The 14,047-nt window shown below is 39.7% G+C and overlaps 1 protein-coding gene across 2 annotated transcripts in view; it reads left to right on the top strand.

Annotated features, from left to right (window-relative positions):
* Positions 1-5,882: 5,882 nt before the first annotated feature.
* Positions 5,883-14,047, top strand: part of Angpt1 (angiopoietin 1) — a 252,311-nt gene continuing 244,146 nt past the window's right edge. For both annotated transcript variants that reach the window (NM_001286062.1, NM_009640.4), the window contains exon 1: positions 5,883-6,695. In NM_001286062.1, the coding sequence (NP_001272991.1) occupies positions 6,399-6,695 (297 nt within the window). In that variant the 5' untranslated portion in view covers positions 5,883-6,398. The remainder of the gene's footprint in view (positions 6,696-14,047) is intronic.

Here is a 14,047-nt window from a genome sequence, read left to right as displayed (position 1 = left end):
CTTTATCAACAGGTTATTTGCAAGAGACCCTCTAAAAGTACATCTTGACATTCTCTCAAAGAAACAGGGAATGGGTTATTAGACTCTTTCCTGTATGTTATCTTGTGATATACAGAAAGGAATCATTTCAAGCTTTAGAGATGCCTAACCTATATAATTTGCAAAATATTCCCTAAGTATCCCCAATATTTCCTTCCAGCAGTATGTAATTCTTCTCAAGTTGTTCGTGGTCCTATGGTCACAGAAGGGAATGGAGTTTATAGTGTGTAGACTGAAAGGACACTCTGTCTATGTGGCAAGATGGAGTTGTCAAAGATGTTGGTGTGAATACTTTTTTCAATGATACAGATATAATGGAGACTACTCACCCTCCTACAAGTAACTTGTTAGTCAATCTCTGACAGGAGACTCAATAAACTAATTATGACAAGGTAAATTTAGTAAAGTCCTTAGTTATCTCTCTCTCTCGTCTTATATAGGTTAAGCAGACATTACTCCTATTTCTCTACAGAAACTTCACACAAAAATAGGAATAGTATTTCTTAAAATACTTTAAAATTGGTGTGTAGTACTTGTGAATGAAAGATGTTTCACTGAAGGCCGAGTAGGAGTCACTTTCATCTCAAGATCAAAATGGACAGAAAGCCCAAAGTTATTAAGTCCCAGCTGAGTGGTTATGGTTGGGTGCAATATTAGTTACTTGTTACTGTGATAAAACACATGACCTGGAGGAACTTAAGGAAGGATGGTTCATTTTTACATGTGTTTTCACAAAAAGTCCTTATTAGCAGGAGAGGCTTTACAACCTCATCTGCAAACACCAGCAGAGAGTGAACTAGAAGTGGGACAAGACCATCAACATCTGCCACCAGGGCCACACTACCTTTCCCAAACAGCATCACCAATGAATGACTATGTATTTAAATACCTGAGCCTATGGGGATGTCTCATTCAAACCACCACAATCATTATTTATCAGCTTTTTTTTTTTTTTTTGGTTGTTTTTTCGAGACAGGGTTTCTCTGTATAGCCCTGGCTGTCCTGGAACCCACTTTGTAGACCAGGCTGGCCTCGAACTCAGAAAACTGCCTGCCTCTGCCTCCCGAGTGCTGAGATTAAAGGCGTGTGCCACCACGCCCAGCAGCTTTTATTTTTTTAGACCTTGCTACCATTGGTATTCACGACCCACAGAAGGAAATTTTCAGACTTTCCTAAGAAACAGTTTTGCTTTTGAGAACATGTAAAATATTCTTTCTAAAGTTGGAAAAGTTTCAGATACAGAGAGAGAGGCATTCTTTTCTCTTATCTAGGCAAGTATACCTTCACAGAGAAAAACAGAAAGAGAGGTCATTTTGCAAATGAACTATGTATAATTTTGCCCTAATAAAATTTCTTCTTAATAGGTGCCCAAATAGTAATCTGTCTCTATTCTAGTGCACAGGAATTGCTGGTGTCTGCATTTCTGCTCCATTAAAGCTCATTTCTGATTTCCCTGCTAGGTGCACATAGAGTATCTCCACTATATAAATGACAAGTGATAACATGACAGAGGTAATTCTAAGATGATTGTTGAGTGCCTTTCCATCTTTGTCCATGTCCATACATGGCCAGAACTTTTAGGTATTATTTTGCTACCACATCTGGGATTCCTTTTGGAGTCTTAGTACACAAGTGATGTTCCTATGCCTTCCATTTTCAGCATGGAAATTTAAAGTGAATTTGCCTTTTAGTCTGCTGTATGGTACTTACCCAAGGTCTACTCTGTGCCAAGAAAATGAGTTAGGCAAAAATAAGAAAGTCATAGTCCCTGCATTCAGAACACTGACCTATTTGTTCACAGTAATAGTCTATATAATCCATATGTTGTTCCCATGTAGAAAACAAGGACCAATGGCCCTTTTATCCACAGGAAATCCCATCTTACCCCAATTGTCCCCTTGTCTTGTCTTCCTGTGGCACATAGTAACAAGTCCCATTCCTTTGACCCCATTTCCATGCACCATCCAAACTTCTCTTACTCTAGATCTCTGTTTCCAAATCTTTGCCTGAGTTTCTTAATCCTCCCATCCCTTCTTAGAGCAAATTCTGCCTTAGCTCTTTCTAACTTCATTTGCTGTGGTTAAAAATTAACTTCTCAGCAAGACCTTCACTAATTACTAGGAATTTCTTCCACAGAAGGCAGTTCTATATCAAAGTAGTAGTTTTCTCGTCTGCCTGAGACTCCAGCCCTAGCTCATCTTCTTCAGCGTCTACAGCTTTCAGCCATGTTTCTCAATTAGCCTTAGCAACTTCACCTGTAGCCATGATATGCTGCTAGTTACCAGGAAGTATTGTGAATCGTCTTCTGGATCAGCTTTGTGTAGTATCTTCATCTGCTGTGGATGATCTTACCACTTACAGATGACAGAAGGGCTGTGAGTGATCCGAGGTGGGACTAATTACTCATTATGGACTGAATAGCCTGTGTCCTGTTGGTGAGCAGATGGGACAACAATACCAGAGTGTTCTGATTTAGTATTAAGCCTATTTGGGACGATCATAACATGAATCTATTAGACTTGCGTTGCGAATAGATGCCTGCTGTTCCTGCATCCTGAATTCTAAGAAACACATTCTACTTGAAGCCTAATAATGAAGCATTATTGTAAGTAATGTACTTCACTGAGAAATGTGTGACTAAGATGACTTAGAGATGAAATTCTTACTCTGCCATATAGATAGTCACAGGTCTTTGCTAATTAACCCTTATATGACCTAATTTTCTCATATGCAAGATGATATAATAACATACCATTGTGCAGGTTCAGAAAACATTAAATGAAGAGCATATGTCTAAATTATTTATTTTATATATTTGTATTGATATTGTACTATTGTTTTAAGTCATCTGATTCTTTAGGGTAAGTTTAGATTTACTGTATTGTTCTTAGAGGTTCTAGAAAAGTTTACCTAAGCAAACACAGTGGATGTGGACAGTCTTGTAGTTGCCAGATCGCATCAGTTAAGTAATTAGTTATTCCATCTGTTCCTTTGATTAACCCTTCACTCTTTCAAATTAAGTGTACAGTAAGTGCTAGGGAATCAAGGGTAAGAAGGCCATTTTAGCTGCTCAGAGGTAGAAAGGGCAAGAAACAAAATAAATGAATCAAATAAGCAATTAGAAACAGAAGACGGTGAGAGATATGAAGAGGAGGCTATGGACACTTACTATACTTTATTGAAATCAGAAAAGCTTCACAAAGAAAGCAAAAAAGTCTGGTTCTTGGGGAAAAGTTAGTGTCATTAAGTATCAATTTTACAGGGGTCCCTGCTCTCAATGGAAATTCCGGCATTTACAGGACTGTGTAGATATGACATGTAGATATGACCTGGAATAATAATGGCCTGTATGCCATTATTCCAGGTTTCAACACTAACCTATCCCAGTCTTTAATTTAATGCGATTGTCTCTTTAGAATGATAAAAAAATTTGGAGGTGAGGGAGGAAGAAATTTTAATGGCTTGTTCTTTCAATCACTCCCCAAGTTGCACTTCTCAAGATGTAGAGACAACTGTCACCCTTGGTCAGATCCATGGCCTCTGAGCATGTTAATCTCAGTGAGTGGGGACTCCCCAAACCCTCCACTGCCTTGCAACTGGAACTTCAGAAAAGGGTTTATAGATATCTTCGTGTCTAATCTATGGACATTTTATCTACATTGATACTAGCACTTAGCGTACTGTGGATTTAGATTTTCTGGCAAAAACCTGGAATCGTTTCTTTTTTTCTTGGCCACCTTCAACTCTTTTAGACTTGATTTAGTTTACCTCTTCCTAGATATCCGTGCGTCCCCATGGAAACTGCAATTCCCCTTTATTTGTTCAGATTGCAGAGTTCACATGGACAGCAGGTTCTGACACAGAGAACAGACTTCCAACCGTCATGGCCATTTGGAAACACAGTGGCGCTGTAATAGAGACCTCACCACTCCTCCATTATCTCCCTGCCAGTTTTCAGCTGTATTTAGTTTTTAACAAAGCACTTACAGGTGTTGTTTTTGGACACTCGTCTCTATATGGATGGTTTTTTTTTTTTCAATATAAGCATTGCTGGAAAGCAATACTTTCTCAATCTGCTTCATCCTTGTGGTTGTATAGGGGATGCCCATCACTGGGTGGAGGGGGGGGGGGCTGCAGAGAAGCAATTACATCATATCTGTGCTGAGAAAATAGTTCAGTTAATAGAATGTCTGCCTAGCTTACAGGAAGCCTTGGGTTCAATTCCCAGCACTACACATATATTAGGTGTGTTGATATAGGAGCAGCGGGTAGAAGCATGGATATCAGAAGTTCATGGTCATCCTAGCTACATGAGTTACTTTTTAAAAATAAATAGGTAAACTAGATAATTCTCTTTCCTGGGTGCCATTAAGCTTTGAGTGGCTAACTTTTGAGGGTTTTTTTTATTTTTGTTTTTGTTTTTTTCCTTTCAGAGATTGTCAAAGACAGTTAGGTTCAGAGCCCAAAGAGTTAAACATAATACCTATGTCTTGGGTTTGTTGCCATGATTAAATGACATAATACATAAGGAGTGCTTAAAGTGAGGTGATAAATAACAAACTCTCAAGTGGCATTATCGCTGCCTAAGAGCAACCTTTCCTATGACTCTTATATGTAATGTGGCAAGTCTCTTGCAGGGTCAGAGAACTTTGCTCCTATGTTTGGCATAATGTATCAATCTGCCCAGAAGCCTGTTATTTGGTGTGGAAAGGACCAACGAATCTCATCACTGTTTGTTTACTGTAAGCAAACCACCTCCTCTCTGGAGTCAGTTTTGACCTCTGCTTTCCTTCCTAAAGATGCATCTGTAGCCACCACTGCCCTTACCCACTGCTCTGCCCCCATTCCAGGACTCAAGAGTCATGCTGTGGCTTCTGTTTGTATACATGCCTGAGAGCAGAGGCTCTTTCACTTCCAAAGCCCACGAAGTTCCTAATGAAAATCCTGCATGTACACACATCCAGTATCCTGATTCCACCCTAAATTCTGTAATCATCTCCTGGTCTTTGCACTTGACTGTACCTTTATTCAAATATTTATATTCTGTACTTAGGAAAGCACCTTCGGATCATATGGCTTTCTTTCTTAATAAAAATCGCAGAGGTTTCGCTTGTGTAAGCCATTGGCACACCTGATACACGCTTGTTCTCAGATGGTTTGACTCTGTAGCCACAAAGGATGTGTGTGGAATTTCCATACCAGTGTTAAAGGCAGCCATAGCAATGCCAGAGGTTCTTGTGAAATATATGATTAGCATGTACCACAGGAATTAATAATTCTCAGGCCACTGTCTTAAACTGTAACCACATTGTTGTTGTAGGGAAGTTGCTCAATTTATACTCAGAGAATGTGAACAGCTGCGTTCTGACCAAGAAACCAGCGTCATTTAAAATCCATATCCCAAAAGGTGCTTTCAAAATACTACTTAGTATGCACATGATATGTTGCTTTGAGTGACAAATTATGGTAATTTCCTTGATAATTTGATCCTTTGATTCTTTTATTCTCCTTAAAGCCTATGTAAATACAAAGGGGAGAATGCCATTTCTAAAAATAGTTTTTAAATGTCTTTTCTGGAGTAATTTTTTAAATTTAATAATTTTATACAATTATAAAAAAATCCATTGGAGATTGTGCCAAATTAGGGTTCCTCAATTAAACAATAACTTTGAAAACATACTTCTAGCTTGCTTAGATGTTAGTAGGTCAGCAAGCACACCCGAACCTATTAAGGTGGACTGCTCTGTTTATTGATTTTCCGTGCATCTGCTAAGGACTCAAGGCAATTGTCTGCGGAAGGGGGCGGGAGGCCCATACATGATCGAGGTCATGCGCATCTAGCCAATTTGTAAGCCGATCCGCCGCCCAAAGCCATCAGCAATCCTTAGCATAGGGGCACACTCATGCATTCCTGTCAAGTCATCTTGTGAAGGCTGCCTGCTTCCAGCTTGGCTTGGATGTGCAACCTTAATAAAACTCACTGAGGTCTGGGAGAAAATAGCAGATCTGCTGCAGATAGGGTAGAGGAAAGGGGCTAGAATATGTACTCGCAGCTGACGCGGGCAGGCTCCACGCTGAACGGTTACACAGAGAGGAAACAATAAATCTAAGCTACTATTGCAATAAATATCTCAAGTTTTAACGAAGGAAACTATCATTACAGTTAAAATTTTTTAAAGTAACGCTTTTTTAGAACAAAGCTAACAAATGGCTAGTTTTCTGTGGATCTTCTTCAAACGCTTTCTTTAACGGGGAAAGAGTCAAACAAGCAGTTTTACCTGAAATAAAGAACTAGTTTAAAGGTCAGAAGAGAAGAGCAAGCTTTGCAGGAGGCACGGAAGGCAAGCGCTGGCAGTACAATGACAGTTTTCCTTTCCTTTGCATTCTTCGCTGCCATTCTGACTCACATAGGGTGCAGCAACCAGCGCCGAAATCCAGAAAACGGAGGGAGAAGATATAACCGGATTCAACATGGGCAATGTGCCTACACTTTCATTCTTCCAGAACACGACGGGAACTGCCGTGAGAGTGCGACAGAGCAGTACAACACCAACGCTCTGCAAAGGGATGCTCCACACGTGGAGCCGGATTTCTCTTCCCAGAAACTTCAGCATCTGGAGCATGTGATGGAAAATTATACTCAGTGGCTGCAAAAAGTAAGTGATCGCTTTCGGTTTCTAATTGCTCTGAGCTTTTCCCTTCCCTCTCTGCAGGGAGCTCAGAGTTCCGTAGGGGGCATTTGTGTTTACCTTTTGCTCCGGGGGGCAGTGTTTGCAAAAGAAAAAAGGCTCCCTCTCTGGACTCAACTTCCTGGGTAAGCCAAGGGTCCTGGGCTTGTGGGAACCTCTGATCCTGTAGCTTCCTAAATGTGCGTCTAACATTAGCAAATTTTATGCCAACCCTGTTGTTTTTTAAAGTTTATCTTAGGCATTTTGACTGTCAAAGCCCAACTTTGAAAAAGTAAGCGCGCACTTCTTGGACAAGGTGGTGTAAAAGGAAATCATAATGGTGATATTAACAGAGGTTCAAATGGAATGTACAGCAAGGAGTTTTGTGAGTTGCCATGGGAAATCTTCATAAAATGCTTACCCCCACCAACTTTTAATAAAAGTATGCAATGAGAATAAGTATAAAGTACCCATATTGTCTTCGTTTAGAAAGATTGTATTTGTAAGTTAAAGGAACTTAACTTCACAAGTGGTATATGAGGACTGACATCTGAAATGAAAAAAAAAAAATAGCTTCTGATGGGAAAATTGTAAGAAAGGGGTTTTGCTCACATTGAAGGTAGAAACTGAGTTCAGGAAGTCTCCTGTACCCACCTGCAGATTGGGCTGAACACAAGAAGGCTGTGCTAATTTTTGACAAGCCCTGGTTCCCTGGGTTAGGGACAGAGACGGTGTCATCTGGGAGCCTCAGTCTCCTGGGAAACGTTAATGCTGAGTGCATATTTGATCCCATTTTATAGAAGTCGCATTGATCTCTTGTGGGTCTTTTTTCTTCTTCTTCGTCTTCATAAACCATAGAACATTTTGTAGTTGCTGTTGTTAAGACTGCCCTTTCCATGGTGAGCTCTTGTTTCTGCTCATTCTTTAATCGCTGTTTAGCTATGTAACAGGTAAGTCCACGTTTCTAGAGCCTCGACAGCATTTGTAAACGCTTCTCTTCCAGGATGTGTGCTAAACCCTTGCCTCCATGTGAGCAGAAGGATCATGAGTAGGCTGCAGGTACCACAGCAGACCCTGTGAGAGGATAAGGGATGGGAAAAGGCCAACTTCTGTTCTGTGTGGTCCCAGTCACTTACTTAGCTCTGCCTGCTGCTGACTCATCCCTGGTGGTAGCTCTTCTCCTTTTGTCCACTAGGGACTGAACTAGGATCACAGTTATTTCTTTCAGCGTGTGACCAGGAACTCGGTACTTCTGGAGTTCCCAGACTTGGAACTGCAGCTTCCTGCTACAGATCACAGATGAAAAGTTAAGCCTGCAGCACAAAACATGTGCAACCGTCTTTGAGGATGATAGACACTTTGTCCAGCACTATTCATAGAATTAGTTTATAATAGAACATCTGGTGTTTCTATGGCTGCATTTCATTCTACATAAATAAATGGCTTTGGTTTAATAGTTTGTTATTATGCTCAATATCCCATCTACAGTGTTTTCAATGAGAACTGAATCATGATCAACGTGGGTGCTTTGAGGAGGGCATTGTAGTTCTAAATCATGAATGAGCTATTCTAGCAAAAATGTAATGATGTGCTTTAAGCGTACAACCAAAATAGTGATTCACACAGTGATGCTTATTTTTCTGTTGTTGCTCTGCAGTGACAGGGCAAGTGCACAGTTCTGCCGGACTTACATCGTGCACACATTTGTTACGTTAATTTGTTTTGTGAAATAAATTTGACTCTCATTGGCTTTGTTCTTAGTCAGAGATTATGGCATAGTTTTCAACTTATAGCCAAGCATAAGTATTGAAATGTTTCTTGGTTATATCAATCCTCACAAGAATAAATTGAGCTGAAGAAGGTTGAAGTGGCCCAGTTGGTATGAGTCAGAGCAGTTGGCTTTGCTATTGTCTGCTTGAATTTGCATATCTTTTGTCATTGTTAATGTGATTGGGTGGAGGATCAAGTAACCAAATAAATGCATTCATCAAAGAACTTGGTAAAGACTCTCATAAATTTCCCTTAATTAGTGTTTTCTCCAACTCAGACTCCAAACTTCATGTCATGTTTGTTTTGAACTCATATGCACATTTTTCACTGTAATTACTCAGAAGACAATACTTACAATTTATGCATTTCTATTTTTAGTCTAAGTAGTTGTTATAAGTTAAGAAGGAATGTTGTGCAGGAACTAATGCAAACAGTGAAGATACATCAAATTAGTTCAGCCATTTATTCAAAAAATTATTAATCAAAGTATGATGATAGCTGTCAAGAAGGCTCCTGATGCAGAAAAAAAAAGTGTTATCAAAACAATAGGAATCCAGACTATTGCTGTGATAATCTGTTCATATCCTTAAACACTGGTAAAATGGATTTTTAAAAATATCCATTGTACGATACTGGCTATCCCACAAAATACTTTATAAGACTCTCAACTTGCATTTCTCAACTTTTGTAGCTTTACAATGAACAAGCAAGTTATGCAAGAGGACTGTTATGGTGTGGCTCTCTTGTCATGAGGGGCTTAATTCAAGGAGGTCCATTTCCATGATTATTCCTTTGTTAATGTGATGTAGGATGATCGCACTTGGCAGAAAAGAGAGCTGTGTAATTATATATTTAACATCACAGTAGATGTTTGCATTTGAGGCTCCTATATTATTTGCGGCTCCTATATTATAAAGCTCTTTTTGGAACTATTTCCAGTGGTACCAGATGAATGAGAGTGACCACATCTTGGTAACTAACAGGGAATAGAAATGGATGTTAGGTTTTTGCAATTTTCTATTCTCTGGGGGTGGGGGTGGGGAGTTTAAAAATGCCCCTCCTCTCCTGTGGAGGTTAGAGGACAAGAGTCAGTTTTCTCCTTCTGTTACATGGGTTTCAGAGATCAAGGTAGGGTCTTCAGGCTTGGTGCCAAGCACCTTCACCTCTGAGCCATCTCATTGGCTGCTCTTGAAATTTGTTGTTGTTGCTGCTGCTGCTGTTGCTGTTGCTGTTGCTGTTGCTGCAGCTACTGCTGAAGCTGTTTATTTGTAGGTTTTTATGTTTGGCTGTTTTTTTTTTAAGACAAGGTCTTATTCTGTACCCCAAGGCAGCGCTTGGAAGTCACTATGTAGTGTATGTAGTCCAGGGTCTCCTCAAACCTGTGACTTATCAACCCTCTTGCCTCAGCAGCCTAAATGCTAGGGTTATAGAAGGTTTGATTGTCACTATTGCTATTATTATTGTTATTATTATTATTATTATTATGTGCATATGTTGCATACATGTGAGTGTAGGTGTGTGTGGACATGTGTGGAGTTCAGACAACAACTAGAAGTATCATCTCAGGATCTGTATTTACCACTTTTAAGAAAGAATCTCTTGTGGGCCTGGAGCTCACCAGTTAGGCTAAACTGGCTAGCTGTGTTTTCTTCCACAGAACCTGGAAAGTTGTGCTATTACAGACTCACTTCAAGCTTATGGACAGTATTATTTCTCTTGGTAGAACTCAGAGTTTAGGGCCAAGGCACGTCCTTTTCCTGGAAACTGCAGGCCGGCTTCATCCCTTGTATGCCACCATTTCACATGGACCCTCTTCTTCCTAGTGCTCATTCCATATGTAATTACTGGTTTATGTAATTTAAAACGATTAAAAAAATATGTTACTTTCTCCCTTAAAATCTTCCTATAGCTCCCCATTATGCAGGAATGAAATCCCAACTGCTCACACAAAGCCCCTCCCCATCCTCCCTGGACCAGCTCTCTGGCCTCATCATTGTTACCTTCAAAGGACATTCCAGACACTCAAATGGCATGGCCTTTCTTGTGATTTCTCCAAGACACAAGCTCCTTCCTGCCCCAGGCACTTACAAGCTATTTACTTAGTGTGGAAAATTGGTCTTCAGCAATTAGTCTGGATGCATCTGTCTGTCTTGCTTAGGTCTTCCCTCCTTCAGAAGTTCTCTCTGTACCACCTTCTCCTTCTCAGACTGTTGAGAGACTTGCTAATGTGTTACACTGCCCTATTTTATAGTTTTTAAAAAGTAAAATATAATTATACCATTTCTACCTTAGATTACCTCTCTCCAATCCTTTCTGTAAAAATTGAAAATTTTTTGAATTCATGACCTCTTTGTTTTTAATAGTTTAATTCTTAAATATATAAGTTTAACATGTTCAGGCTGTTTATAATTTGATTAGTAGGTATATGATTCTTGGTATTAGATAATCAACTGGAAGGCTCCTTCCTGAGGAAGACTATTGCTCTCACTCTCAGCATTCCTTAGGTGCCTGTAACTGACTCGCGAGTGTTGGGGCCCCAAGATGTTTCTTCTTTCCATTGTTGATATGTCTATTGATATCATCCTTGTTCAGGTGTTTTGGTCTTGTATAAGGACAAATTATAAGGAACCTTTCATGGGTGTAGCAACTCTGACATTTCTAGGAGACACATTCTCCCATCAAATTTTCTGGTCTTCTGGTTCTTATATTCTTTCCACATCTCCTCTCCTCCTAGTTTAGGAATTGCGCTGTAGATATGTTTTGGAGCTGGGCATTGCACAATCACCGTTCTCTACATTTGGATCAGTTGTAGTTTTCTGAAATGGTCTCCATTTGCTAGAAAGAGACATTTCTTTGATGAGGGGTAAGACCTACACTTATCTGTGGGTATAAGGATGAATTTTTAGATTATAGTTAGATATTATGCTTCTTTAGTAAAGTGGTGGGTGTAGTTTCTCACCCAAGTTCCCCAATGTCCCTAGACTTCGAAAATCATCCATGCCCGGCTAGCTTTCCAGTACTAGGCCTGATTCTTCTCTTGTTGAGTTGGTCTTAAGTCTAGTTAGGGAGCTGTTGGTTACTGCCAAGGCTGGGTACCACTGTTACATGCTTAGGGTTCATAGATGTCATAGCTGGGTAGGACTATTGGTTGCTTCTCTCCCTTGGAAGCTTGAATGGTACATTATGGAACCATGAAAGCTAGTCTTTAGGGAGGAGAATTTCAGGACACAACCAGCTCAGATCCATGGGCTTTGTCTGAAGTGCATGCTACTTGCAACAAAAGGGACTTAACCTCCAATCTCAGGGAAGTTACCAAAACCACATCATCTTTATGGCATTTACTGCTATGTGGCATAATATTAAGAATTGTTCTTCAAATTATTTATTCTGTCTTAGCCATTTGTGGTCATGTAAAATTCCTTATAACACAATTTTTGTCTCTTTTTGATTCAATTTGCTTTATACCTAAAGGCATGTGTGGCACATAATAGGGCCTCAATAAGGAATGGCTTGATTATCACAGGCATGATGTATGATGAAGTAAAAACTTTAATTGCTGGTTAATTTTTATTGACTGCATTATTTATTCTTTTGGTTGCGTAACAGCTGTTTGACAAAATTTCCTAAGACAGTGGGTAGAGAACACAGTTTCAGATCCACAAATTCAACCATCCTCAGATCAAAAATACTTTAAAATCATGCATCTGGACTGAACCACACGTGGGCATTTTGTTATTCTATGGTAAAGCAATCATTTACACAGCACTAGGCTATGTTAGGTTTTATAAGAATTCCAGAGTTGTTTAAGTACATAATGTGTATGAGGAATATGAAATATTCTGGTATTTTGAATAAGAGACTTAAGCATCTACAAATTGTGTCTGCCAACCCCTTGGATCCAAACCCTCTTAAGGATACCAATGGAAGAACCCCCCCCCCCTTTTTTTTTCAACTAGTAATGAAAGAAGTAATTATGTGGAGCTATTCAAAGTATAAATAACATTTATAGCCATAATGCCTAACTATATTCCACATATTACCCCTTAGATATACAGGGTGAGTATCTTTTACATGGTCTACATGAAAAGTCATCAAACCGTTGCCCTTGGGCCAAATCCTGTCTGTCACCATGTTTATAAATAAAGTTTGATTACAACAGAACCACAACCACCCTCCTTCTTGTGTGCATTGTTCAAAGCTGTTTTTGTCCTACAAAGGCAGAATGGAGGAATTATAGTTGAAACTAAATGTCCAATAGAACTTAAATATGTATTTTAATATCTGGCCCTTTAAAAAAATTCTTAAGCCTGTTCTATATCATAAGAGGAAACAGCATTGATATTGGGACTATTGCAAGGTAAACTGTGAAGTTGGTTGTGTGGGAAAAACATTGACCTCCAGCAAGCAAAGTGAGGATTTTGCCAATTGGCAGAAAGCCTTACTAAGCCAATTCTTGGCGTGGTGTTTGGCATGATGTGAGGTGACATTTTGGAGTACAAATAAGGGAATTTTTGTGTCTTTTCTTTCCCCTACTCATTATCATGTGAACAGAGAAATACTCTTGAAGCTGATACATGTCAAAGAGAAAAAGCACCTGGAAAAGAGTTCTGAAAACAGTTTTCCACCTCTGAGTAGCAAGTCTGGGGTCTCCTGTTTCCTGTGCCTGTTCCATCCTGTTGGCTGAGTTGTTAGTAAGGATGTTGACAAGACATCGGAACCATTTAGTGGTCTCAGCCATGAACTTCAGTCAGCCTCTCCACTTGCATTCAGTGTACATGGAAAACAACTTCCTTTCCATTTGTTTCAGATCAAACATTAGAAAGTGAACAGGCTTGCACAGTTGACAGAAGGGTGGAGCCAGGAGTGGGAGGCTCTTTTGTCAAATACAGGGTATTACCAGCCCTGCTAGGACAGACAGGCTGAGTTAGGCAGTTCGCTTTGCTCGGTGCTTTGGCCTGGTATGAACTCATGAATGGCCTTCGCCTAAGCCTTAGTTTCTTTCTTCTCTCTTTCCTTTTTCTCTTTTTCTTTCTATTTCTTTTCCTTTTTTTTTTTCTCTTTTTAATACCACAAGCTATGCTGTGCCATTTGCGCAGATGCACAACACTAATTACATTCTGAGTCACCCATGACTTTTGTTCCAATACAAGATTATCCTTTGCAGTGAAGTTGGGAAATTCCAAACCCCCTTTGGTTTTGGCCCCATGGTCTGAGGGAAGAAGGGCCTCTCAGTGTTTAAATCTTTTTACAATGTGTACAAAAGATGTGCCCCTCTGTTATCAAAGAGTTTCTAAAGAGCAAAGCCCCCTCTGGATTGTGTTCGCCGTATTTGGAGGTGATGTTTACTTAGTTTCTGAATGCTCTCCTTTACATCACATGGAAGTATTAAATGGGAGATGTAGTTAGGCTTGATCGGTCCTAGCTGCCAACCAGTGATCAGAATCCTTTCCTCCAATCAGAAAAACGAACAATTTCTAAATTACAGGCGCTGCATGAGTCAGATGAAACTCATCATTCCACTGGTAATGTGTTTAGGTCTCTTTTCTTTTGCCATTATTAGAAAAATATGG

This window comes from Mus musculus, chromosome 15 (genome assembly GCF_000001635.26).
Source record: "Mus musculus strain C57BL/6J chromosome 15, GRCm38.p6 C57BL/6J".
Taxonomy (NCBI): domain Eukaryota; kingdom Metazoa; phylum Chordata; class Mammalia; order Rodentia; family Muridae; genus Mus; species Mus musculus.
This window is presented reverse-complemented; position numbering and strand designations above follow the sequence as displayed.